The sequence below is a fragment of the Petaurus breviceps genome, unplaced genomic scaffold (assembly GCF_028583685.1).
Source record: "Petaurus breviceps papuanus isolate PSGF00001 unplaced genomic scaffold, PetGlider_PUasm1.0 90639, whole genome shotgun sequence".
Taxonomy (NCBI): domain Eukaryota; kingdom Metazoa; phylum Chordata; class Mammalia; order Diprotodontia; family Petauridae; genus Petaurus; species Petaurus breviceps.
Window position 1 is genome coordinate 7,614,915 of NW_027187296.1, and position 14,424 is coordinate 7,629,338.

At 40.5% G+C, this 14,424-nt stretch overlaps 1 protein-coding gene across 3 annotated transcripts in view; it reads right to left on the reverse strand.

Moving 5' to 3' along the window:
- Positions 1–256: 256 nt before the first annotated feature.
- The window catches only part of NUP98 (nucleoporin 98 and 96 precursor), a 102,146-nt gene continuing 87,978 nt past the window's right edge, over positions 257–14,424 (reverse strand). For all 3 annotated transcript variants that reach the window (XM_069064721.1, XM_069064719.1, XM_069064720.1), the window contains exons 28-33: positions 14,222–14,361; positions 5,883–6,104; positions 3,631–3,872; positions 3,052–3,206; positions 1,935–2,046; positions 257–1,810 (exon numbers count right to left, since the gene is read on the reverse strand). In XM_069064721.1, the coding sequence (XP_068920822.1) occupies positions 1,593–1,810; positions 1,935–2,046; positions 3,052–3,206; positions 3,631–3,872; positions 5,883–6,104; positions 14,222–14,361 (1,089 nt within the window). In that variant the 3' untranslated portion in view covers positions 257–1,592. The remainder of the gene's footprint in view (positions 1,811–1,934; positions 2,047–3,051; positions 3,207–3,630; positions 3,873–5,882; positions 6,105–14,221; positions 14,362–14,424) is intronic.

Sequence of the window (14,424 nt, forward strand, 5' to 3'; positions counted from 1 at the left end):
TTAGCTATGTGATCCTGGGCAAGTCACCTAACCCTGTTCGCTTCAAGTTTCCACATTTGTAAAATAACCTGGAGAAGGAGATGGCAAACCACTTCAGTATCTTTGCCAAAAAAATCCCAAATGGGTTCACAAAGAGTCCAACATGACTGAAACAAGTACAACGAAGTTTTCTCTTCTTCAGATACAACCTTTAAACCACTCTTCTAGCCTGGTTTAAATCCACTCAAAAATGCAAAGGCAATACCAGCTCCAGGAATGTGATAAACAATTTATTTATTTTTTTAAGAAAGTAGCTTCAGAAAAACAGACAGGAAAATAATCTAGATCATTTATTTATATATATATATATAATGTTTTAATAAAAACCTTTACATAATCCTCATGCATAAAGACCCTGGGTAAAGCTGCTCTTCACAGCAGTACCTGACACCAGATACCCCAGTCTGTTATTTGGGATTTCCCATGGGCCAGCAGCTGTCTGACAGGGGCCTCCTCTCCTCCCCTCGGGTACAGCACATACAGTCTTCATTTGACTTCAGATGCTACTAGATGGAGGGACCAGACTACATGTAGATGGGGGAGGCAGCCACAAGTTGGTTGGGTATGTGAGGAGGTGAGGGGGAGGGGGCAGGGAAATGGGACAGTGGGCAAGTCTCTGGTCTCCAGGCTCCCCCACCTTCTAATGACTCCCTGCTTTGGCAAGAGGTCCAGCAGACACGTTACACATTGATACATTCAGTAAGTGGGGAGGATGAACAGGGGTGAAGGCCACCTGACAAACTTCTAAAGTGTATGAGAAAATAAGAGTGGCTGGCTGATCTACAGGGACCTGCTGGGAATAGAGAATGGGGGTGGGTGAAACGTATTTACCCCAGAATTATCAAGGATTATGACTGATCATCTGAATCTCAAGGTAGCAGGGGTGGGACTCCATTCTCAGAGTGGTGCCAAGATGACAAAAGAGCCAATGACCGAGGATTCACTGCAGGACTTAGACCCTGCACTATGCTGAGCTCAGAGAGGACTCATTAAATTCCTTCACTCAATCCAACCTGTTCTACCTTTTGAGCTAGAAAATCTCAGTGTTTAAAAAGAAACAACCTAGAGATGCTTCCCAAGCTGGGGTAGGTCAGCAGAGGACAGGGTGTGGTGGGTGAGGGACAGGTGGAATGATTCCTTGGGAAGCAAGGCTTCCCCATCCCTCAAGAGGAAACAGGACCTGCAGTGAATGGAAATGGAAGGTAGCTAAGGTTGGAGGGCTCTCTCGCTTGTTGAAGCGAGCCTGCTCAAGGTGCTTTATTGACCATTAAAAACCCAACACAACAAAACAACAATAGTGACTGTGACCTCACTGAAGGTTTGAACTCCTACCTGGGGCTCTAAAAACCCCACTACTGCTCCCCAGCCCCGAAAATGGCCTGGCAGGCCCTGGAGGGCACTGTGTACAGTAGGGGGACATAGGGAATGGGGCAACATCACCTCTCCCTTTCCCTGACCAGGAGAATGGCAAATGAATGAATTATCCAAACAGAACACACACCAGCATTTGCACGAGAAGCGGGTGGGGTAGGGTAGGGTAGAGGCCCAGGGGCTCACTGGCTCCCCACAGTCAGTTCTCGGAGGTAGGATTGTGTGAGGCTACGCAACTCCTCTAAGGCATAGTCCTCAGGCATGGGGAGCCGGCCAATGTGGGGAGCCAACAAGCGCAGAGGAACACGCTGCAGGTCTGCAGGTGAATCCAGGGCTCCTTCTGGGGCCTGCTGAAGGCTCAAAACAACCCGAAGGATGTTGGCCACACGCTTGGCCATGTCTGGAAGATAGAAGTGAAACTGTTAAGTGTGCCCAGCTACCCCTGACACACAACTGAAGAGACAAGGGCTTAGCCCTGAGAACACTGAGAACCTGGACAGATGGACAAACATATAGAAATTTACCTGACTGGGCCAGTCGGTCCTTGGCATTGGAGCAGTGAATCTGCTCTATCCGGTTACAAAGCGAGGTCACTTTGGTATGCAATTTCTCTAGTTCATAGCCTGGACAATCGAGCTGACAAGAAGAAAGGGTCAGTCAAATTCATGCCCACAGCCATCCCCATTCCCAAGCTAGATTCTGCAATGCAGCCACCCCCTAGAATCAGGAGACCTGGGTTCTAATTCAGACTCTGCCCCCAACTTGTTACAAGTTATATCTTTCTGAGCTTCTGTTCCCTCTGTTGGGAGGGATCAAATGATCCTGATAAAATTATGGAAAGGATGTATTAAGCAGAAGAAATCATGATTCTTATTTAGCCAAAGTTCAAAAGTGGGTCAGGGATAGGAGCCTGTAGAAAGAGATAGCCTATAGTGAGGGGCCAGTCCGTATGTGTTAAGAACAAAAGAACAGAAGCAAGGGCCATATTTCCTCCATACAAAACTGCTTCTTGCTATGCTTTTGAACTACTATCTTCTCCTTATGGGATACTCTGACCTCAGATTACTTCCCCATATCTAAAACATTTTTAATCTGATCACTCTCACCCTAAAAAAAAACCCTCTGAGAAGAAACCACCTGATAGCCCTGCAAACCAAAGAAATACTTGTAGGGGTCTCAAGATCTTGCAAGAGTCATTGCTCATCTTACATCAACTCAGACACGCTGTCCCACTGCCTTCTCTTCTCTGTGCTCTGAAGATCCTCCCATAAAATTGCTGTTGCTCCCATCATTCAAACTATACCTCCTCCAGTAAGTTTCCTTGATTATATGTGAATGAGGTAGAGATAGACATACAGGACTAGCACCCACCTGCCCCCTCTCCTGCTTTCATTTCACTGGTTAAATATCATTACCTCTTATTTATATACTTAAGCAGAATGTGATGGACTTAAAAAAATAACTACTCCCACCAATATATTTACTGATTCATTAAGTCTCATCACAACTAGATTGTAATGACCTAGAAAGAGAGAAAAGTTCTTTACTATATTTGTTACAGTGATCGAAGAAAGACCTAGGGGCAGGAGCTAATCAAGCTTTTGTGGACCTTTTGTAAACTTTTTGTCCTCAGTTAGCTACCTGCTGAATTCGGCTGAGCATTTCAATGACCCGGATGTAATCCAAATAAACTAATCCAGCTGTGTCCCAGTCCTGAATAAGGCTGCTGCGCTCTGGGGGGGATAGGTCTTCCAGGAATCCCTTCAGGTAGCTGTAGTTCTCATTAATAATGGCATCTGTGGAAGATAAAAATAGCATATGCCCGAGTCACACACTCAGGATGAAGGAATGTTTCAAAGGGAAATATGTCCAAAGAAGAAATAAAATAGTCAATCACAACTTCATTTCTTGAAACTCTACAAACATATGAAGAGTAGTGGTTTCATGTAGTTTATGAGATAAATAAAAGATAAGAGGTGTAGCTATGTTTCTACCAAACTGAAATGGGTTACTTCAGATCAAAAACATTATTGGGGAACTAAGTCAATAATTCAACCTTACCACTTCTTACTTCCTACTCCTATCCCAAAATTAATGTTCCATCATAGAGCCAGCTCACTTTTAAAATGAGGTTCTCCAAGAAAGAATCCTGTCTTCTGGTCTGTCAAAGCTCTTCTAGCTTAGTACAGACTGAACTGAGGCCAAGAAATCCCAACTCACCAGAGGCCAAATGCCTGATGACCAGTTTGTGGCAGTGGTTCCAGTGTCCAGCTTTAAATAGGTAAAGGGCCTCCAGGTGCTGGTCGCATTCCATGTGGGCACGCACAGCCTTCGCCTCATGGATCCACTCAGCAGGCACACACAGCTTCTGGGTCAGAAAAGACTCCTTGGCCCAGGATTCAGGGGTCTCTGACAGTCTGCAGTGCCTAGTGAGCAGCTCCCGTACTGCCTTCTCACGCATACTGGGAAGGGAGAACAGAGAAAGATGAAATGGTTTTCACTAACACAGAATGATCCCTATCTGCTCCAACCTAAGTTTTTAGCACTGCTTCCCTGGGGTTAACCTTTCATTATCATCACTTAGAAGAAGATAAAAAGACTAAGGGTTGGGGGGACACAGTGTCTTTTCCTAGATGAAATCCTGAGTATTCACAGTCTGCTCCTTTTCACTGATGAAGGAGCCTCTAGTGAGTCTGAGAGCAGAGTCTATTTGACAACGAAACAAAATTAACAAGGAAGAAATCTGGAAGCCTGGGCTCCCCTCAGACCTTTAATTCTAACCTGGAAAATAATAAATTGCAGTAGTTCACAACTCTATGGTGCTTTACTATTTATAAAGTATTTTCCTCACAACATCCTGTCAGTTAAGTAACTTAAGTTTCATCCTCATTTTACAGATAAGGGAACAGATCCAGAGGCTGTCAGTCATCTCAGGCCACACAGTAAGCAGTTAAATGGTACAGTTCCCAGTACAGCTAATTTCAGGTCTATTGTTCTTTCCAGTAATTACTTCAAGGAACTATAATTTTGTTGATAGATTCTTTCTGCTGAGGCTGATCCCAACCCCTTCACTCCTCAGGAAACTGTCTCTATGCTGACGTAGCTAAGAAAATTCATTGTCCAAAGACCAATCTTAGTGACAAGCTTCTCAAGTGCTACTTATACCATGAAATCTTCCTTGAAGGCACTTTGTTTATAGGCCTTTCATACATTTCCCACATTGACTTGTATGTTATCTTCATAATAAGACTATAAACTCCACAAAAGCAAAAAGTGAATCTCTGTAGCTCCCGCTATAACTAGTGGTGGTTTCATATCTGTCTGGATGCTGCTCTTCCTTCTTCTTTCCTTTGCTGAGCAAACAATGTCCCTTTCCAGGGCTGTTCTGGGCCTTCTCTTTCCTTAGGCAATCTCATAGGTATAACTATAACCTATGCACAAAATTCTCTCAAATTTGTATATCCAGCCTACATCTTACTCCTGAATTGTAGGCCTCTATCTCAAAACATCCAAAACAGAATTCATTAACTCCCTCTACCCCTTTCTCAAGTACTATCTTTCTAGTCAAGCTAGTTTACAATCTCAGTCACCTCCCACTTCTCATTCTCCCCAACATCCAATCAATTAAATCTTGTCAACTTCTTCACAGTATCTATTGCATCTATCAAATTCTCTCTACTCATGCAAGTGCCACACTAGTTTAAGCACCTCATGTGCCTAGATTATGGCAATAGCTTTCTAACTGGTTTCTCTACCATAAGTCTGTCCCTTCTCCTCCAATCCATCCTCCCTCATGCCTTGAATGCATTTCCTTCTCACCTCCACTTCAGAGAATCCAAGTTTCCTTAAAGTCTTCTTTCCTGGAAGCCTATTCTGATCCTCGCAGTTGCTAATATCAACATCCCACCCTCCAAATTATTTTGTGTTTTATTTACTTTTCTGGGTAGATGTTGTTACTGAGCCCACACCCCTAACAGAATGTAAATTCTTTAAGAGTAGGGACAGTTTTATCTTTGTCTTTCAACGCCCAATTTCTAGCTCAGGGCCTGGCACTTACTAAATGCCCTTTTAATATTTTTTTTTTAAACATGACCTGACTTTTAACTTGACTAGAGTGATCCTCATGAGTATAAGTTCACAATCCCTAATCACTGCCCTTGAAGCTGGGACCTTCTAAAACTTGTGTTCCATTTTTATCTTCAAGGATCCAAGAGGTACCCCAGTATTGTAATACACTTTGCTACAGATCGTAATCCTAGGAATGCCACTACCTCTGTAAGTAAACAACTACCCTATAAAATCCCTGACAGCAATAAATTGTCCTTTTCTCAGAATGCCCACAAAGGGCCTGACTGCATACCAACTGCTCAATATACATTTTCTGAATTAAACTGGAAGTAATGAAAATTCTTATTCCCTGAATATTACTTTTTGGGGTCTGAAGCAGGTTCTAGGGGTTGCCTTTCAATCACCTTGTGTTAGTGATATGCAGTAGGACAAAGATGGCCCACTCCCACAGTCCTTCACTCTCGAGCTGAGCAGCATAGCTGGCATGCAGCACACCTTCACACTGCTCAGACAGGTGGGTGTAATTCAGGGCCTGTAGGACTTCCCAGAGGTGCCAGCTCAAGCGATAGTCCAAAGGATCAGAGGTTATACTCCGGGGATCCAACAGCTGATTCAGATCATAATGTCTATAAGAAAAAGTGAGAAGAGGTGAAGAATGGGTGTATCAAGGAGGCTGAGGTGGAGGTAATAGGAAAATATTATCACACTGGCCCAAGAAATGGGCCTGAGACTGCGTTAAGACTTTAATGAAATTCCTACTTTTTGTTGCGTTAGCAGAGATGTATAAAGATAAAACAAATGTTATAACAGAAAGCAAACTAGATTTAAGTGTTATGGGCTTAGAGAAATAACTATGTATTTCTCCCCCAAAGTTCTGTCACATCGTAAAAAACACATTTTCCCACAGCCACAAGACATCTATGGTCAACACTATAGTCATACTAAATAAGCTGTTAAAACTGTCTGACATAATAAGAGTTTGGTGTTTTTGGTGACATCTTTATCTCCTCACTGAAAAAAAAAAAACTAAATTCTATTTTCCTTGTTGTTTGTATCCAGAATTCTGGCATTTGATTTTAAGGTTTACAGAGTTCTTAGAAAAAAGTTGCTAATTACATGTGTAAGCACAGACATGCTCCTGTCTAACAGGATCATAAAATTATCAAAAATGGCAAAATGTAACGTATTAGATGCAAATACAGCTCTGGCTCAACACCATTTGTAGCCCTGTGGGCCAGTGATAGGCATAAACAATAAAAATATGTGGTTACAAAGTATACATAAAACAAGTATTATTTTTATTTTAGAGTGGTTTTTTTTTGTGTGTGTGTGTTTTTGGAGAGGGGAAGGCAGGGCAACTGGGGTTAAGCGACTTACCCAAAGTCACACACTTATTAAGTTTTAAGTGTCTGAGACTGGATTTGAACTCAGGCCCTCCTGACTCCAAGGCCAGTGCTCTATTCACTGTATCACCTAGCAGCCCTCATTTTCATTTTAGAGAAAAAGAATCTAAAATTTGGAAGGGTTATGTGACTTATCTAGTTACAGCTATTATATGAACAAAGCAGGGACTCAAAGTTTTAAGTTCAACATATTTCCACTGTCCCTCAGCAAAATCCATTTTTTTCATTATTTAGCCAATGCCTCCAATTTTTCATCATCCTTGAACCTTTTGATTGAGCAGCTATTTGGAGTTTCACTTCTATTTGCCTCCCCATAGAAATTAAAAAAAAAAAACAATCCAAAATAAACAACAACTCTCTACAAATGGCATAAGAATAGTGATGGAAGATGGTTCTCTTTTTCAAAAAACAATTTTTTTTATCTTGAACTTAAACATGAAAAAAAAACATTCCATATGAATCAATAAACAAATATTAAGTGCCTACTATGTTCTAAGCACAGTGCGAAGCTGAGATTACAAAGAAAGGAAAAGATAGCTCCTGATCTCAAGAAGCTCACAAGCTACTAAAGGAGATATGTGAACAGCTATGTACAAATGTGATATCAACATACAAGTTAGAGATGATAAAAAAAAAAGGGAGGGCAAAATACAACAAGCACAAGAGGATTCCATATGAAACTGTGAATCTCCATTTCAAATTGCTTGCTTTTAAAAAGAATTAGATAACAAATTCACATATCACTTTCAAAACTGTCCTCACTTGTCTGTACTTCTTTATAAATTGTCTGTTAAGGTCTTCTGTGAATTTTAAAAAAATATTCCAATGCCTCTTTTTTTTTGGTACTGCCAAATCTATCTCTTCTCCTTATCCCTACCCCACCTAAAAACCAAGAGAAAGGGAAAAAGAAACCCTATAACAAATAAGCAGTCAAGCAAAAGGAATTCATACAGTGGTCATAATCCAAAAATACATGGCTTTTTCTTCTCTTACCTTCTGGGGGCTAACATGCCTTATCATAACTGGTCAATGTACTAGTATGTGTTAAGACTTTCAAAAATGATTTTCTTTACATTGTTACTATGCTTGAATTTGAGTAAGATGACCTAAAGGGAGCTATGTGGCACAGTGGAAAGAATACTGGGTCTGGAGTCCAAATCTAAGTCTCAAACACTTGTAAGCTGTGTGATCCTGGGCAAGTCAATTAACCTGTTTGCCTCAGTTTCCTCAACTGTAAAATGAGGCAGCTAATAGTACCTACCTACCTTCCAAGGAGGTTGTGAGGATCAAATGAAATATTTGTAAGGTGTTTAGTATAGTGCCTGACACACATTAGGTATTTTAAAAAATGCTTGTTTCGCCTTTCAATTCAGCACTGGTCTCAGGGTCCCAGTGTGTTCAGACTTCAAGATGGAGCCGTTCTGCTCACGAGTGCCACCACGACCTCCACCACCCCTCCCCCTCGTGTAAAAGCTGCCAATAAAAAAGGTTCCCAAGGTAAAAAAGAAAAATTCTTGTTTTCTTCCTTCCTGATTCTTCCACACACACACTGGGTGAGATCAAACTACCCAGCACTCTCCAATATTGTCTCTTTAATAATTTCTTATAGTGAAAGAACATTCCATTACATTCATATACATAATTCATTCAGTCATTCCTCAATCATCTAAGAGTCAATCTAAGGTAGCCCCCTTAGATTCTTGTTCTTTTCTTTGTTTTCTCTGCTCTTTCAAACTCCCCTTCAAAGTCAGGATCATGAAGTTTGTTTGTGACTTCCCCCAGTATTACACTTTTACCTTAACAAACTCTCCTCTCCTTGTGCCTGCTTGCTTCCCTGTTGAGCCTGATGTCTTTCTACACCATACTCTGTGCATGTTCAACCATCCTGTTTCCGGTAAGGGGGAGGTTTCACCTGATGCCTTTCTCATCCCACTCCTTCTGCTCCATATTTGTAGCCCTCCCTTCTCATAAACCATAACTATGAGAAATAGTGAGGTCTACTTCCTAAATCCTCTTTTCTACATTATTATAATACTTTTATTTTCAACTTCCCTTCTTTTCCCTCTCCAACCCTGTGAAAAGGATCAACCTATCCTCAGGTCTTCTGCTTCTTTTATTTAACTCCCTCAATACTCTTTCAAATATTAGAGTTTTGAAGGGACATTTGTTTCTCCTCCTCATATTAGAATATCAACACATCATCACACAACTCCTTTCAACTGCTCCAAAAAATTTGCCTTGCCAGGTTTCTCTTAACTTGTATTTTGTATTTCAAGGTTTCTACTTGGGTCTGTTATTTTCATCAGGAATGCTTGAAAGTCCTCTATCCCATTAAAGACTCATTTTTTTGCCCTACAGGATTACACTCAGTTTTGCAGGACAAATTATCTTTGGTGGTAAGTCTATATTTTTGCCTTTTAGAATATTGTATTCCAGGGCAGCTAGGTGGCGCAGTGAATAGAGCACTGGCTCTGGAGTCAGGAGGACTTGGGTTCAAATCTGACCTCAGACATTTAACACTTACTAGCCATGTGACCCTGGGCAAATCACTTATCCCCAATTTCCCTGCCTTCCCCCCTCCAAAAAAAATACTGTATTCCAAGATGATCTCACTTATATTGCAAGCTGCTGCCAGATCTTAGTACTTCAATTCTTTCTAAGATATTTGTAGCATTTTTTTCTTTGAGCTTTGAAATTTGGCTATGACATTTCTGGAACCTTTTGGAGGTCTTTTAAGGAGAAGGGAGACGACTTTTTAACAAGTAAATTTTTTAAAATCTCTCTTTGACTTGTTTTATACTTCAGTTGTTTTTGATATCAGATAGCTTACATTTTCTTCTACTTTTTACAATCTCTGAATTTTGCTCTAATATTTCTTGCTGCTTCATGGAATCATTTGTCAATTTCTGTCTAATCTTAGATCACTTAAAAAAAAAAGATTTATTTACTTTTAGTTTACAATATTCAGTTCCACAATCCCTTAAGTTCAAAATTTTCTCCCTCTTTCTCTCCCCCCCTCCCTGCCATGGAGGCATGCAATCAAACATAGGATCTACACATTTCACATTAAACATTAGTCAAGTTGTAAAGAAGGATTATAACCAATGGAGTGAATAGTGAGAAAGAAGAAACAAAACAAAACAAAAAGAAAGCAAGTAGTTTGCTTCAGTCCACAATCAGACTCCGTAGTTCTTTCTCTGGATGTGGTATCTCTTTCCATCCTGAGTCTTTTGGATTTGTCTTATAACCTCGAATTGCTGAGAGGAGCCCGTCCATCAAAGTTAGTCATCACACATTCGAGGTATCTGTAGTTGTGTACAAATTTCTCCTGGTTCTGCTCTTCTCACTCAGCATCAGTTTATAGAAGTCTCTCCAAGTTGTTATGAAGTCCATCTGCTCCTCATTTTTTATAGCACAATAGTATTCCATTACATTCATATACCACAACTTGTTTAGCCACTCCCCAATCAAGGGCATCCCCTTGATTTCCAATTCTTCTCCACCACAAAAAGAGTTGCTATAAATATTTTTGTACATACAGGTTCTTTTCCCACTTCTATGATCTCTTTGGGATATAACCCTAGAAGTGGTATTACTGGGCCAAAAGGGTATGCACTCTTTTTATAGCCCTTTGGGCATAGTTCCAGATTGCTCTCCAGAATGGTTGGTTATATCAAGTTCTAATGGAGTTTACTACTTGGGGTAAGGTTTACCATTTTCTCTTCTAAGATACATGTTCTTCCAATTCTTGACTCCAAAGTTTTTATTTCCTTTATTACCTCTTGCTTAATTTTTCTCTAGGTATTCATGTAGTCCCTGTGGAAAATCTGTTTTTTCTTTAAGTCTCTACTTGCACTTATTACAGAATTACTTGCTCCTTCATTTGGGGAAACCTCTAGATCTAAAATAATTTTTTAATCTAGTTGGTGGTCTTTAGTCCAGGGCTTCTTAAATTTTTTCCACTTGTGACCTCTCCAGAGCTTCTTAAGTCTAAGTATCTCTTTAGCTTTGTTCCTGAATTAAAGCTTTATACTTTAAACTTAATACTTTTTATACTTTAATCAAGCTCCATTCCTGACTGTGCTTCTGGGTGGTTGGTGTAATGTTAATGGAATAGGAAGCTCTTCCCTCCTCATTAATAAGCTTTTGTGACCTGCTTTAAGCTCTGGCCCAGCTCACAGTTGTGATACAGTCTGAGTCACATGGAGCCCATAGTAGGAGGAGCTTGCCCAAGGAAAAGAGAATGAGAGTGAAACAGAGCAGAGAGAAAAGCAAGCCTGAGTGGGTGGAGGGAAGAATTTGTCTAGGGGAATTTGTTTGTGGGGAGGTGTAGCACCAATGCAATATTTACAGCACCCGCAATCATGATAAAGACCGTGACTATAAGTATTGCATGATGTTCCATCACAAAATAGACCAAACTCTCCAGAGGATAGAACTGCTGAATTTATTTAGATACCAGAAAACCCAATCCCAAAAGCAATAAGCTTGGTTCCACCATAGTACCAAAGATATTCAGAAACCATAATAACACTGAGAGCCACACCATCCTTCAGCCTTCCCACAAACCAATACAAGATCATTATTTACTCACAAACCTCTCTATCTCCTTGCCTGTGTGTCCTCTCTAGTCTGGCTATCTCTCACCACCAGCTTCCTGTGGACTCTGCTTCCTTTCAGCAAACTCCTCCCACCACAGGCTCCATGTGACTACATTCAGCCTATTAGGGGGCAGAGTTTATCTTCACAGCAGGGAAGCTTCCTGTGGGCTCTGCTGCACCCTTCAGCAAATTCCCTCCATCACATCCTCCACATGATTACAGTCAGCCTATTAGGGGGCAGAATTTACTTTCAAAGCAGAGGAGGTCTTCAAACTCCCCCCTAGATCTGTTAAGGGGCAGGGAAGATCTTCAAATTCCCGTTCCGATTACAGGAGGCCGGACAGAAAGAATGCTTGAGATATAGGTGCTCCCGGGATTGGTGATGAGTACCTTGCTAAATCTTACCTCCTGGTATCCTAATAGTGATGTTCCAAATAAATATTTTGGTTTTGCCTTAGAGGAAGAAAGTTTGTTATATTTTGCAAATCTACCCTGGAAATATGTATGCATATTAATAGCAGCTGCTGTGGGTATCACATTGGTGTTACAGCTGGTCAGCCCTGCTTTGGATTAAGGGCTGCTATGCTACCCTGATACCTGCCATTCCCTGGGTCTTCCAAGGACTAGACCTTTAGGCTTTGAAACAGAGCTCCTAATTAGAGGGGAGCTCCTAATCTTGCAGCCCCTGAGCAGTCATACAAGTTACATGTGTTTCTAGCTCATCTCTGGTCCTGCTGGGAGGTTACTTGCTCAGCTGCCTAGAATACACAACTTTGCTCTGCTGGTGGATACTTCTCCTATTGCCCATGGGCTGCTAGCTGACTTTTTGTGCAATTCTAGGGTGGAAGAAGACAGTTATTATAGCTTCTCACTGGATTTCTTGATCACTAGTTGGCTGGGCATAAAGTTCAGGTTTTTGCAGGTATAGGATTAGTCTTGTCTTTGTCCATGCTGAAATCTTGGCTGTAAGTCCCCTCAGCTTTGTTTCTTTCTTTTAAAAAATAAATTTGAATTGGTCTTTTGTCTTCTTCACTTCACCAGAATTTCTTCCAGTATCTCTGCCCCTACCTCCTTCTCAGAGAACCTTCCCATACAACAAATATAAGAAAGATCCATGCCCTACCCCCCATCCCACCAAAACTTTTCGATGTATCAAAAAATCTTAAAATATCACACTTGTGGACCACTTCTGCAAAGGAATGACAAGATCTTCTCAACTTTGGGGCCATGCTTGTACTTTTAAATTTTATAAATAATCACTCTTGGTTGTTTTGTGGCTGTACTTTCCATTTATATAATAATTATGATGTATGTGCGTATTTTGGTGGGTGGGGCTGTGCTTACTTCATTAGATTGTTATTAATCTTTCCATGATTCTATGTATTCATAATATCTATCATTTCTTATAGCACAGTGATATTCCAATACATTCACACCACAACTTGTTGAGCCAATTGATGGGCATCTACTTTGTTTCCAATTCTTTGTTATCACATAATGTGCTGCTCTAAACGTTTTGGTATTTATGAGGAGTTTCATTTATCATTAACTTCCTTGGGGTAGTAGCAGAATTTCTTGGTCTAAGGGTATGGACATTTTAGCCACTTTATTTGCATAATTCCAATACGGTCTTACTGATTCACAGCTCTACCAACAACATAATATAGTAATGTGCCTATCTTCCCACAACACCTTTAATATTGATTATTCCTGTCTTTTGTCATCTTTGACAGTGTCCTAGGTGAGGTGAAATCTTAGGGCTGTTCTGATCTTCATTTCTCTTATTATTAGTGAGTGATTTGGCACATTCTTCATTTAGCTAACAATTTGTAATTTTTTTTTTTGAGAACTGTTTGTTCATAACTTTTGACCTCTTATCTACTGGGGAATGGCTTTTGTTTTTACATACAGTTCATATCTATCTGTTGTCTATACATCTTGAATACCAAACCTTTTCTGGGAAATCTGATAGAACCCCCCTCCCATCAACCTTCCTTTTTTAATTCTAGATACATTTTGTTTCTACTTGGCTGCTCAATCAGTTGACTCAGATACGTTGCTACTTGGTTAACATCATGTGCTCAAAGATACCTCAAAGAGTAAGTGACCTTAGAAGGTGTTTGGTATCTACAAAGTAATCACCTCTATATTGCATCCCTAATAAAAGGGAGTCAGGTAGCATTCTGCTATTTTCCAGGGATGGGAACTCATAGCCCTAAGTTTTAAAAAGTTTTATATTACAATGAGATGAAATTTGGATCCCAGTATCTTTTCACTGATTCTGGTTCTACCCTTTGGGGGCCAAGCAAAACAAATTGAATCCTTCCATATCAAGTCTTCAAATACTTGAAGACACCTGTCAAGCTATCCATAGTACGCAGAACTGAAAAAAGCCTTACAGATATTTACTTAATAAGTCACCTCATTTTTACAGATGAACAAACTGAAGCCCACAGAAGAGGTCTTACCCAAAATCACTCAGGTTAAGTAAAAAGCAAAATGGTGATTTGAAATCAGGTCCTCTATTATGTCCTGGTAGTCTTCTCGCTGCCCCAACACAAGGCTGTTTGGATATCAAATCACTTAATGTATATGAAATCACTACATAAATGTCAGCTACTACTATTACTTAATCATAGCTCTCCTGAGCTCTCAATAGCAAAGGAGTATTCAGATGAAGCAAACAGCAGCAGCAAGGCTGAGGAGGAAACCCTCTATGGCAAAATAAATCCTACTTACCTATCACTGTAGAGCTTGAGGAGGTGAAAGCACACATCTCTAAAAGGTCTCCTGGTATCGTCCTCTTCCAATATACAGCCAGAGTCTTCAAGATATGAAGGCAGGGGACTACAGGCATATTTTTCACTTTCAGAAGTGTTCTGCAGAGAGAGGATATTAAGATAGTGTACAACTGCTTTCCTCCATTCTTTGATCAGAAACTA